Source organism: Helianthus annuus, chromosome 1, assembly GCF_002127325.2.
Source record: "Helianthus annuus cultivar XRQ/B chromosome 1, HanXRQr2.0-SUNRISE, whole genome shotgun sequence".
NCBI lineage: Eukaryota > Viridiplantae > Streptophyta > Magnoliopsida > Asterales > Asteraceae > Helianthus > Helianthus annuus.
The window spans coordinates 28,843,752-28,856,816 of record NC_035433.2 but is presented as its reverse complement, the minus strand read 5'-3'; the positions used below and the strand labels follow the sequence as shown (position 1 = coordinate 28,856,816).

The 13,065-nt window shown below is 36.9% G+C and overlaps 1 protein-coding gene across 1 annotated transcript in view; it reads right to left on the bottom strand.

Annotated features, from left to right (window-relative positions):
* The window catches only part of LOC110935470 (cysteine-rich receptor-like protein kinase 10), a 47,060-nt gene extending 41,384 nt beyond the window's left edge, over positions 1-5,676 (bottom strand). Inside the window, exons 1-2 of the mRNA XM_022177855.2 lie at positions 5,635-5,676; positions 4,473-4,683 (exon numbers count right to left, since the gene is read on the bottom strand). Of these exons, the coding sequence (XP_022033547.2) occupies positions 4,473-4,683; positions 5,635-5,676 (253 nt within the window). The remainder of the gene's footprint in view (positions 1-4,472; positions 4,684-5,634) is intronic.
* Positions 5,677-13,065: the final 7,389 nt, after the last annotated feature.

Here is a 13,065-nt window from a genome sequence, read left to right as displayed (position 1 = left end):
ACAAAGCTCTCTATGGTCTACATCAAGCATCGCGAGCTTGGTACGCAACCTTATCTAATTATCTGCTGGAAAATGGTTTTCGCAGAGGACTTATCGATTGTACTCTTTTCATCAAAGAACAAGATGGAGATCTTCTACTCGTACAGGTATACGTTGATGATATTATATTTGGTTCTATTAATGATGTTTTGTGTAGGAATTTCGAGCGCATTACGCAGGATAAATTCGAGATGAGTGCTATGGGGGAAATGACCTTCTTCTTGGGCCTACAAGTGCAACAAACCGAGTCTGGGATATTCATCCATCAGACTAAATATGTTGGTGACATCTTGAGCCGGTTCCAGATGTCTGATGCAACGCCCATTGGTACCCCATTGCCGCAAAATCACGGAATTACTCCAGACTTGAAGGGTGAATCTGTTAGCCCCTCATACTACCGCGCGATGATCGGATCTCTTATGTACCTCACAGCATCAAGACCAGATATAATGTACCCAACGTGCCTTCTTGCCAGATATCAAGTCAACCCGAAGGCCTTACATCTTGCAGCTGTAAAAAGGATTTTTCGTTATTTGAAGGGTTACCCTGACACCGGTCTATGGTACCCTAGGGATAATAACTTTGACTTGACCGCTTTCAGTCATTCTGATTTTGGCGGATGCAAAATCAACGGCAAATCCACAACGGCTAGATGTCAGTTTTTAGGAAATCTCCTAGTCACTTGGCAGTGCAAGAAGCAGACGTGCGTCGCTACATCAACATGCGAAGCTGAATACATTGCTGCCTCAAGTTGTTGCTCCCAAGTCCTGTGGATCCAACAACAATTACGCGACTATGGTTTTGAATTCCTAACTACTCCTATTTACATTGATAATTCTGCTGCTTTACAGATCACTAGAAATCCTGTGCAGCATTCGAAGACCAAACACATCAAAATCAAATATCACTTCATACGTGATTGCTTTGATAAAAGGCTAATCGATGTTGTTAAGGTCCACACCGATGACCAACGTGCCGACCTTTTTACCAAAGCATTTGACAAATCAAGATTTGACTTTTTATTATTGGTAAACGACATTAAGGTCAAGCAAGAGTAAAACCAACATCGGAAAATCATTTTTGTAAATATCTTTGTGTCTTTTAAATTTATCTTAGTTTGTTGATTTTAGGGGGAGTAAATCCAAACTTTAAGAATCCAAAAACATCGAAAAATTTAAAAACACAAAAACAATAGAAAAACAAAAATGAGTTTCCTGGCGAGCAAAAGAGAAAATGATAGTACATCAGTGGTCTATCTAAACCTCTTTAAACCTAAACTGAAAAACGATAAGCAGCTCTATATAAGATGTATCGGTAGGCTCACAATCATTTTAAAGTGCGCAGAGTGATATAAATCTTAAATCAACTGAAGACCGGGTGGGAACCATTCATTGGCATATGGTCTTAGTACCGAAATTTCGTTTGAGAGATTGCCGAGGTTCTGAGATATTCGGTCTTTATGCTGCTTATCATCTGGGTATCATGGTTGTATCTTTTACCGAAAAATAACGGAGACGCAAGTCTAGATCTTTCATGATACCATACATACGTGTACATACTGCATACGACCTCAATAAGTGGTCAACAATCACATGTCCCTCAAATAAGTGATAATATATCACATTTATCCGGGAGTCAAGTTCGTCTCTCTGCTGTACGAAAGTACTGACCTGTTCACGGACTTGCTCCTGTGCCCTCATGCATACGAAAATCAAGTTCCTCATCAATAAGTGATTATATCACATAGGGCTTGTTTTCAAATCAAAATAAGTGAGTCTCTCACATCATATACGATCAAACAGATGATAATCGGTATACTCACCGGTAAGATGAACCCTCGTGCATACCTTGATACGGGAATGTGTCGTGATGTCGATGAACACCGGTCGGTAAGTATAAATCATACCTTAACGTATCCCCTCCCCATGATTACATCTGATAAGTTGAGCTTATGTGGACAACAATACCGATAATTGTTATAGGATGCTTATCTTAATGTTAACTAATTGAACAAAAAGGGTGTTTTGGCATGACCGTACACTGATATGATTCTCTTACCCTCGAAACTCGCAAAAAGAATGTCTGTAAATAGTTATTTGCTGCTTTCAGTCTTTACATTCGAAATATTCAAAATACCAAAAAGATTTTAGGTGTGTTTTAATATAAACTTTCTAAAAGCCAAAAAGATTTTATTTCTATCTTATTTTCGATCGTAAGATGTTGGATCTCGAGTCTTCATTACCTGAAACCTGACTGAAAACCGAATTGACTAAATCTTCATAAACGGTCGAAATTTGCAAGTTTTTGAAAGTTAAAAACTAATTGACAAATTTATTAAACTTTCAAGCTGTCGGACGGTGTTTGATTGGAACAATGGTCATACGTGTGTCGTTTGTTTATACTAACTATATTCTAAACAGTTGTTCTCATTACACGTTTAGATTTCTTGCATGTGCAGATGCTAAAGGCTAGGAGAACATGGTCGATGACAAGCTTCGGAATGAAGACACGACGTGAAGGCACTCAAATGATGAAGATGATCGAGTTGCCGCTGACCATCATCAGCACCACAAGGATCTCAAGTTATAAAGATCAAGTCATTCACGAGCATAACTCAAGGGGGAGCTTATGTTAAGGGGGAGTTTGTCAACACACTCCCAACATGAAACATGGAGTTTGTTGATACACTTTCAGCTTTCAAGACGTGAAGACATTGAAGATCCTCCGACATAGAAGACATGAAAGGCGAATCTCGCGAGTAGCGTCCAAGGGGGAGTTTGTTGATACACGATTTGTGGACGCGAATCGACGCGACGTGATTCGATTAAAGACACGGCTTTCCTCCATCATGTGAAAGGACAAGAAAATCGGGCCAAGACATAAAGGACTTGAACTAGTCCATGGGCTGAACACAGTTTGGCGAAACACAATTGGGCCCAAGCCCATTATCGGCGAAACAAAGAGGAGTCGACGAAACAGCCTTGTTTCGTCGACCATGATGCATTTCGTCGTCAATTTCGTCATTTGTTTGTTGTTTCGTCGAGTTCTGTTCAATTTCGCCAAGTCTAATCCGTTTCGTGGTGTCTGTGGCTATATATAGTCAGTATCTGGATAAGAAACATGAGTCAGAGAAGAATAGAGAGAGCACAGAACACACACACACTTTGAGAGAGTTTACAGAATACATTTGTAAACATTGGTTTGTAACTGACTTTCATACGTATTAATACAGAGGTGTTAATCGGTGAATATTGTGTGTTGTTTATTTGCGTGCTTTATCTCGGTTTGCTATCTCGGTTGGATTCCGCACAACCGGGGTGGTTTGTATACAATGATTAGGCGACTAGATCCTCCTAGCTGGACCTACAACATTAATCTTGATGTGTGTGTATATGAACATGGTAGTTCATAATCTTAGATAAGAGAAAATTACATATTTTTTACTCTCTAAAATTCAACAACTTGAGAGTGAGTAATCTCAAGAAATCCTTTGCAATTTCATAATTTCCTACAATTTAAACAAGAACACCATCATACCCAGTGTCTCGGGCGTGAGAGTCATCTCCGGCAGTACAACTACGGCTTCAGTTGTTGTATCCTAGAAACAGACCGTCTGAGGGGAGGCGCGGAATTTGTTTTAAGGGTCTCGTTTCAAACACGATCCTCAACCAAAAATGTAATAATATTTTACTTGTCATGCAGTGGAGTTTCGAACAAGAAGGTGCGATTGGAATTCAAACAAAGATATCGACTTGAATCAAGATTGGTACAAATAAATTGTATTTTACATTTGTTTATTTCGTTTTTGTAACAGGTATTGTACTAGAAAAAATTTCAACAAATAACGAGAGTATCGTTATTTTATATTTTGTAATATATTTTAATAAAAAGTGAATTTAATTCCTACAGTAACTATAACTATGAATCTGAGACTGGGAAAATTACAAAAATGGTCATTGATGGCAACCTCATGCGTCCTTGGAGCGACGCATCATGCACATGATGTGTCAAATCCCTTCATTTATGCGTCAGGAAGTGTATGGGAGGTGTCTGGAAGGGCATGGGAGGAGTCTGAAAATGCATGGGACGCGTCTGGAAGTTCATGGGACGCACATGGGCCCACCTGCAACATTTGAAATGCCAGATGTCCATTTTTTATTCAGTGCTTGAGAGGTCTGCATATGAACGCTTTAGGTGCTTGAGGGGTCACTTCAAGGATGCATGAGGTGGCCTTTTCTGAAAGTCATAGTGGTCATCGACTGTTTTCGTAATTTTCCCTTTGAGACTCCTTAATTAGTGTGTGTGACAACTATTCCTATAAAATTATTATATCATATTTAGTGGTACCATCTTTACCTGTTAGTAGATAATAAAGGCTAATTTTACTTCAAATTAAAACTCAAGTATACTAAGTTGTAGGTTTTGAGGCTAACCGAATAGAAAGAAGTCAAGACTATGGTTTGCAACATATTCATATATCAAGATCTTCTCCTCAGCATCAATGCAAAATCCCAAAAGTCTGACGAGGTTTCTGTGTTGAAGCTTCGCTAGCAATAAAACCTCATTCTTGAACTCCAATGCACCTTGTCCCGATCCTTTCGATAGCCTTTTCACAGCTATGTCTAGCCCACTAGGAAGAGTTCCCTAGTGTTTAGTAAGCCAAACTTTATGAATAACTAAAGTATATATGCCCTTGATATGTTCGACTTATAGATTAAAAATCGGTTAAATTGCACTTTTCGTCTTTTATGTTACAATGTTTCATCAGGCGGTGTACTTTAACTACGAAAACTTCACTGGATGTCCTTTATGTTACTGATTCTCATCAGGCGGTGTCCTTATGGCTTCACCTAGTTAGTTTTTAACGTTAAGTCAACCCATGTGCCACTCACCTAAGGGCATAATGGTCTCTTTACAAACCCATTTAAAAACTAATTAGAAAATAGATTAGTTATATATATTTATAGAGAAAGTATAATGTACTTCAAGGCTTAACCTACATTAACATACATGACAAAAAATATAACGTGCGTTATTATCATAGAACGTGCGTGATTATAGTCCCATGCGTGATTATGTGCTCCCATGCGTGATTATGTGGTCCCATGCGTGATTATACCCCTGATCCAACGGTTACCATTGTCTCCTACGTGATGTATGATAAGGCTTTTTGTATGTTAACCTTACTCTATATTTATATTTATATATATCAATAAATATATAACAATGTTTCTCTCCCTTAATCTATCCTCCATTTCTCTGCAACAATAAGGGCATGTGTAGTGGTAACATATAACCGCCATTTATCCAACATGACCCCAATAACATTTGGGTATAGTGGTTAACATCACATAACCCCCACCACATAACCCACAAAACACATTCCCCAACCCACCTTCACCCACATTCATCCAACATTAATTCGTTATCACAATCGCGCTCCACAAAATTCACATTCCTTAATGCGTGGGGGGGGGGGGGTGTTCCCGGCTCTATGGGGTACCATAGGACCTCTTCAACTCTTGATAGCACTTCACTACGCATGCACTAAACCACTAGATCCAGCATGACCAAACCCACCAATGACTACCCTACCTCCCGTCGCCCACCACCATTTCCTTCACTGATGAACACCATCGACAAACAATATATATCTAAGATTTTGTGATGCCCTACCTTTATTTATGTTTGATTTTAGAAACCCCAACTCAATCTCTGTTCGGTTTTGTGAAAACAACCGGTAAAATGATTTTGGTGCTAACGATTTTAATGGTGATGGTAGCAGCGGTATGCAAGCCACGACTGCAAGATTGTAATGGGTTTTTGCAACGGTATTTCACACCCACGCCAGCGATTCCATAACCTTCAATGAATCACAACTATCGGAGAAACCGTTGGCTGGAGATTTTTGCTGCAATGGGTGTGGTCTGTGTGTATGGGATGTGTATCATGAAGAACTTGGAGGTAAATAACAAACTTTATAAAGGATAATAACGTTTTTTAAAGGGAAATGCTATAAGAAGCCAATATACTTTCTGTTTTTTCTCATAAAAGTTCTTCCACTTTTTTTACACTTAAAAAATAAACATACTTTCTTTTTTGTCTTATAAAAGTCCCTATACAACATTTTGCATATAAAAGTCTATCAAAATGTTAAATTTAAACAAAATTGTGGATATATATTTTTTTAATTTCTTAATATCACGTTAGAAAAGAATTGAAATGAATTAATGTTTTAAATTGAACATATCGCAAACCAAGGTCTCTTCAATGTTTGTCTTTTCTTTTCTATTTTAATTTCAATAAATTGATAACAATAAATATTATTCGTAAAACAATATAATAAAAATACACGAGCGTGGATGACATAACTTAAAATAAAATAAAATAACAAACATATAAAATGGTATGTATTAATTTAAAATTGCTAATAAGTATTATATACTCATGTTAGAGAATTGGTTATCATTAAGTGTGTTATCGGAAGCAAGGGACTTAAGGACCTGCTCGAGATTTGAGTAGTAACTGGTGTTGTTTATGTGGCTGCTGGTGGTGTTTAGGTCACAATAATGTGTTTCATATTCAACTGCGGTGGCTGTGGATATCAGAGTAGAAATCCAAACAAAAAGAAGTGAAACAAACATACTTGGTGAAAGGCTGCTCTTTTAAGTAATCTTAATATTAATTTGGGCATAAACATATATAGTGAAGGAAGAATCTTCTACATAGGAAGGTGGGTTGGAAATGTGCCAAGTAGTTATACTATCTTGCCATCCTATATATTATGTTTCCTCAAGAATAATATTTGTTATATCATGCCTAGGGCTGTAAACGAATCGAACGTTCAGCGAACAGTTCGTGAACCGTTCGGCGGGAAGTTCGTTTATGTTCATTCGTTTAATAAACGAGCGAACATGAACAAGAAATTCCGTTCGATTAGTTAAATGAACCAACATGAACAAAGGTCTCGTTCGTTCAATTGTGTTCGTGAACGTTCGGTAAGGGAAGTTCGTTTATGTTCATTCGTTTAATAAACGAGCGAACATGAACAAGAAATTCCGTTCGATTAGTTAAATGAACCAACATGAACAAAGGTCTCGTTTGTTCAATTGTGTTCGTGAACGTTCGGTAAGGTGTTCGTTAACATTCGTTCATTTGCGTTCGTTTATGTTCGCATGTTTGTGTTTTAGTTAAAGATTTTTATACTTTCATATATTTTATCTATACTTTTTATATTATTAAACTTTTATTTATATCATTACCCTAACAATTAAACTGGGAAACCCTCTTTCTCCTTGTTTATGCACCATTTCCCTTTCTTTTCTTATTATTTACATCAACTCGACGAATATGATCTATCTCCGTTCCATAATAAGGGATTCAAGTTCTAGTGCTACTCTCTAGGCCATCCACCTTTATCCTTTATCGAATTCGCCAAATTTATTTGTGTTCGCTTGTGTTCGTGAACCGTTCATGAACACATTTATTTCCTTAAAGAACGAACACGAACAAGGACTCGTTCGTGTTCGTTCGGTTCGTTTACAGCCCTAATCATGCCGTTATACATTAAGAATATTATAGGAAAGTAATTACTTTAGGTAATCTCTTTATTTATTTTTTATTAGACTACTAGGTTAGTTACTCGTGTGATACACGTACTCCACTAATATGTTATGTAAATAAATGTTTTGAATAAAACTATATAAAAAAATTGATTAAAAAAATACAAAATTGTAATTATAATTAATACTTACAAAAGTAAAAATGTAATAGTAATTCATAACTCCCTAAATACTTCTTTTGTATACAACTGTTGTTTTATTCGTCGTATTACCATCTTTATCTAATAAGAGTAATTTAACTCCGCCTAAACTTTTAAATCGATATGAGTTAATCGATATGAGTAACAGTACTACAAAACGAAACATTAGACGGGGTTCAATATTTTCTTTAGAGAGGGTTCAAGTAAAAACATCGTCTAAAAATCAATAACTACATAAAATATTCAATAAAATTCAAGCTAACCCCCTCTTTTACTCAAACCCCGTCTTATACGAATTCAAGAAGCCTTTAGACGACGAGATTATCACTAAACCGAGTCTATATACTCTTAAAAAAAACCCTATTTCTTCATCCTCACTCCCACACCAACCCTTCATTTCCTTCTCTCGATCTATTCTCTGTGTATTCCACTCGGTTGCCGACACTTAGACAACTACTAGGGTTACTGATACGGTATTATGTGGTTGAAGATGTCGCACCGGCACCTCTAGCTCCGTACAGAGGCTGTTGTGATGTTTTCCATCATTTATTGAGTATCTATCTTATCTTATTATATCTCTGATTTAGGACTTTTGTGTTGATGTTGTGGTAGGTAACGAGGCTGCTATATATTATGTGAGTGAGGTTTGTTTCTCTTTTATTAACTCTACTTTATGTTGTCTTTATGTGAAGTTAGGGTTACAGTTATGTATTTTGTTGTTGAGTTTGTTATAGGCCTTATCTATATCTAAATTCATTTATTGATGTATGTGAATTAGTTATTATATAAGTATATGATTTCATAAGTCCTTAGGGACGGAAACTAAATATTAGTCTAAAAACTAACAATCTCATCGTCACTTTTCCATATGTTATGCACGCTCGATACTCGCTTCACGTTTGTTCAAAAAATACTCGAATCGACAGGCGCCCGTTCGACTTTGGATCGGTTGACAAAACGCTCAGTTAGGTTCAGTTTGTAAACAAATTGAGCACGAGCAAAAGTCCGATCGGTTCAATTCGGGTCGTGAACAGCCTTATGGACAACTAAGTGTACTATTTTTATTACTAGTATAGAGATATGTAGTAGTTTACTAAAAAGTGATAAAAGTTTATGTTATGTTATTGCTAGTAGAGAGTAAGGCTTGAACGAGATAAATCATAATAAATAAAGAAAAATAAATAAAAAATATGTCGGTGACGTGATTTAATGTATTTGGCTACCAACTTTTTTTTTTAAAGAAAATAATGTTTAAGTCTCTCTCTTGCTCACACTGGTTAAACCCACGGCACCCGCTTGGCGCTCACAAGTCACAACGCAGTGTTTGGACCTTCATTTAAATGAGGTGGCAGATATTTTCTTAACGGTCACTACAATTTGTCTTGATTCTTAAAAGATCCTGTTAAACATTTCCAACTAATATTGTTAAAGGAGTAACAAATCTAGTTCGTTAAGCTGATTTGAGAGCCATCTGATGGCCGTATCGAAATCACTCTGCTCTGCATTAGAAGTTTTCCGGCGGTGTAGGCAGGGTCGGTGAAGCAGTCACATAAGGTTTGGATGCGGCGGAGGGTGGATAAGAGGTTAGGGAGTAGTGTTAACAAGACCTGGTTTTGGGACGAATCGAATGGTTGGTGACCGGAATGGGTTTTGGGGACGAATCGAAAGGTTGGTGGTTTTGATTTTCTGGTGCGGGGGTAGGTTCAGGTTGGGATTTGAGGGGGTGTTACTGCCGCCGGAGTTTGTAGCCATTGATTTCAGGCTGCCGGTAAAACGGAGCCAGAGAAAATGTGAGAACAGAGAGGGGAGCTAACGGAGAAGAAGGTGAGGATGAGTGGGTTCATAGTTGGGGTTATTTTGTTTTATTTTTTAAAATGATATTAAATAAATGGGGTAAAAAGACTAGAATACCCCTAGGTGACCAGATTTAACAAAAAAAAATAATAAACCGGGTTAGACTTAAAGGACATAACGTGCAACATTTTCAAACATTAAGTACAAAAGTTATCAATTTTAAATGAAATGGACAATGCCTGAAATTTGGGAAAACCATAAAGGACAACACTTGTAATTTACTCTTGTTAAAGAGAACATGAGTAGATATATATATTACACGTAGATAGTTGCTTTGTGGCCATAGAAAACATATATTTATTTTTCTATATTAAATTAAATATAACCCAATACACGTAAATAACAGAATAAAATAAAGAATACTCTTATATAATAACAACTAGGTTATAACCCGGAACTTTCTGGACAGGAAACATTTATTTATAGTAGTTGAAATATGCGGTTAAATAAAATAAAAGACAGGTTTTTAAACGTTAAATTGTTTTATAATTGCTTGTAGTTGAGATAAATAACACAAAATCTATAAAACACATGCATTGAACATTGTTTATTGACGTGGTAGATGACTCTGTAAATTAAAATACATAAAGAATATAATGTATCATAAACAAACAATTTGTATTATATCCTCCGTAGTCTTCAAGTTATTTTCCGTTGTAGTAATACCTTTTTTATTGAGAACTTTGCCACCCAAAACCACTTATAGAAGGTTTAAAACATAAAAGAATTAGATAAACATGGTGCAAGTTATACAATTTTAACGTAACAATATAGCAAAACTAATTTGCAAATAAAAATATCTCAGTGGCGGTGACAAAGAAAAAACAATTCCAATTTTCTTTCTAGTAAGTGTCTATGTTCCAAAATTAATGAATGGTTCCCATCATTCGCACAAATTTTGTTTGATGATGTGTGATGTGCTTAAAATACAACATATAAGTTATATCAAAGACAGCGTAAACGCAACCTTTATAAGCACTAATGTTGGAGAAGCTTGTGTTTTTGTTCCTTTTTAATAAACAGGGTTAAAAGAGCTTAATTGAAAAAAAGGAGCAAAATCCAACATAAAATACAATAAAGAAGGAATGACGCAACTCGCCGAGCCCCAATCCACATCCAAACCCGAGAAATAACAAAAACAGAAGCTTTGGCACAGGGCCGTGCTCACCTAACACAGGCTGTGCCTGGTGGAAATTCATTGCAGCAGAAAGAGAAAACGACAAAAGACAAATTCCAAGCTTAATACGGGGCCGTGCTAAAGTGACACGGGGCGTGGTCAACTCTAGGATTTCCAGAATCTGAAGAAGTACAGTAAGTACTTTGGCCACGGGCCATGTCATTGACACATGGGGCCGTGTTAGTACAAGTCTGACACTACAGTTAATGTAGAAGAGAGAGACTGATGGCAACGGGGCCGTGCCAGGCGGGCACGTGCCGTGGTGGACATTCTGTTTTCAGCTATAAATAGGGATGCTTGGTTTCACTTCAACTCATCCCTTGGAAAACCACTTCTCTCTCACTTGCCACCACTACAACACCATCATCCACCACCATCATCCATTTTCCATCTTTTAGAGTGTGTGTGTAGTCTCGGGATCCAAGATTGATAGTAAGAATCTTTTTCAAACAAAGAACATGCTTGGCTAAATTCTTACATCACTTGGTGAAGACATATCTTTTATGTATTTCTTTTATGATTTCCAATCTTTGGCAACTTTTTAATTGAGTGTGTATTAATAACTTTAATTAGTTTTTTTATATTGAAGACGAATCTACTTAACCATTCTTCGTATGTCGTTTATTCACATATTCGTGTCTTTACCGTCTATATAAAGCACGTTAACTACTTGGAAGGGGGTTAGAAGGGTGGTTGCGTAATTCTATGTCTCGTTCAGTGTATATATCCTGTGAGAACCTGGTTCAAGTTTAGTACTACTCCATGGATTGACCGGGAATGATTGGCCTAACTGAGAGTAAGAAACCGCTTGAACCCCTTATTCATAAACTACTTTTAAAACTTTAAACCAACCCCACGAGGACTGTATCCCTGCTGACTCAGACCAATGGGTTGAGGGTGACCGCTGCCTGGAAGGGGGCCATCACATTTTGCATTAATAACTTACTTAATGATCGTTCAATATTCCGACCTAGTGGGATTGTATCCTTGCTGATTCAAACCACTAGGTTGAGGGTAACGTCACCTTCACAAGAGGGGCCTACAACCATAACTAAGATAATCTCTTAAAATGCCCAAAGTGCGAAAATCATCAACATGAAAGGTAAGTCGGATCCAAGTGATTTTTTCTTGTCTATCTGTTTTTAATTTAATTTAATTTTTTTGTTTTTATCTTTTTATTTGTTTTAAAATCTTTTCTCAAAGTTTGGTTTGATTAGACGTTGACGATAAGCCGGTACTAAAAGCTCTTGTGTCCTTGGACGACCTCGGTATCTTGCCATCACTATACTACGTGCGCGATGGGTGCACTTGCCCTAATGTGTGTAGAGTGATAGCAAAATATCGTGTTTTATAAATTTAAAACTTGAATTCGGCGAGTTAAAAAAAGAGCTAAAAATAGACATAAAAATATACTCACACCGACACACATCCAGTTTTTGGCGCCATTGGCGGGGACACAAGGATTTTAAGATAGCTTAAAATTAGCGGCCTTATCAAATTCTAACATTTTTTCAAAAATGCGGGCTCGTTTTTAAAATTTTTTCTATTTACAGTATGTTTAACATGGGGCCGTGCTGCTGGGACACGCCCCAGTGCTGCATATTTTTCTAAAAACTTTTTAAAATGCCCAGATACAGAGCTGCACATGGGGCCGTGCCAGTTCAGCACGGGGCCGTGGTCAATCTTCTGTTAAAGTTGAAATTTTGTTTTTGATCTCGAGGCTCGTTGTTCTTCTGGGTGTCTTCCAATACAATGGATTACTACTCAGAAGACTACACCTATTATATTGAGGATGATTATGAGGAACCCTATTTTAGCATTTGCGGAAAATCCAATTCGATACAATATTGTGACCTTTTTAAACCATCAACCTCATACACCGCACCAAGTTCTTCATACACCACCTATGAAGATCCAAGGTTTGAGCTCCCAAAGTCAGACTTTTATTGGGATGCCAATCCGTTTGAAACTTATGACACACCACCAACAATCATTCCCGAAGCAGAAAGACTCATACAAAGTCTCAAAAATCTAGAACTCTTACTTAAGAGATCTAGAGAAAAAGAAGATGCTATTTGTACTAAAGAGGTAATAATCAAAGAGAAAATAGAAGAACAAAATGAAAAACTCATGCGTAAACCAACTCAAGAAGAAGGTAAGTCTAAAACTAACGATTCTAAAATAGATCAAACTTTTTCAGAAATTTAACCTTCTTTTGAAAATCATTATTTGG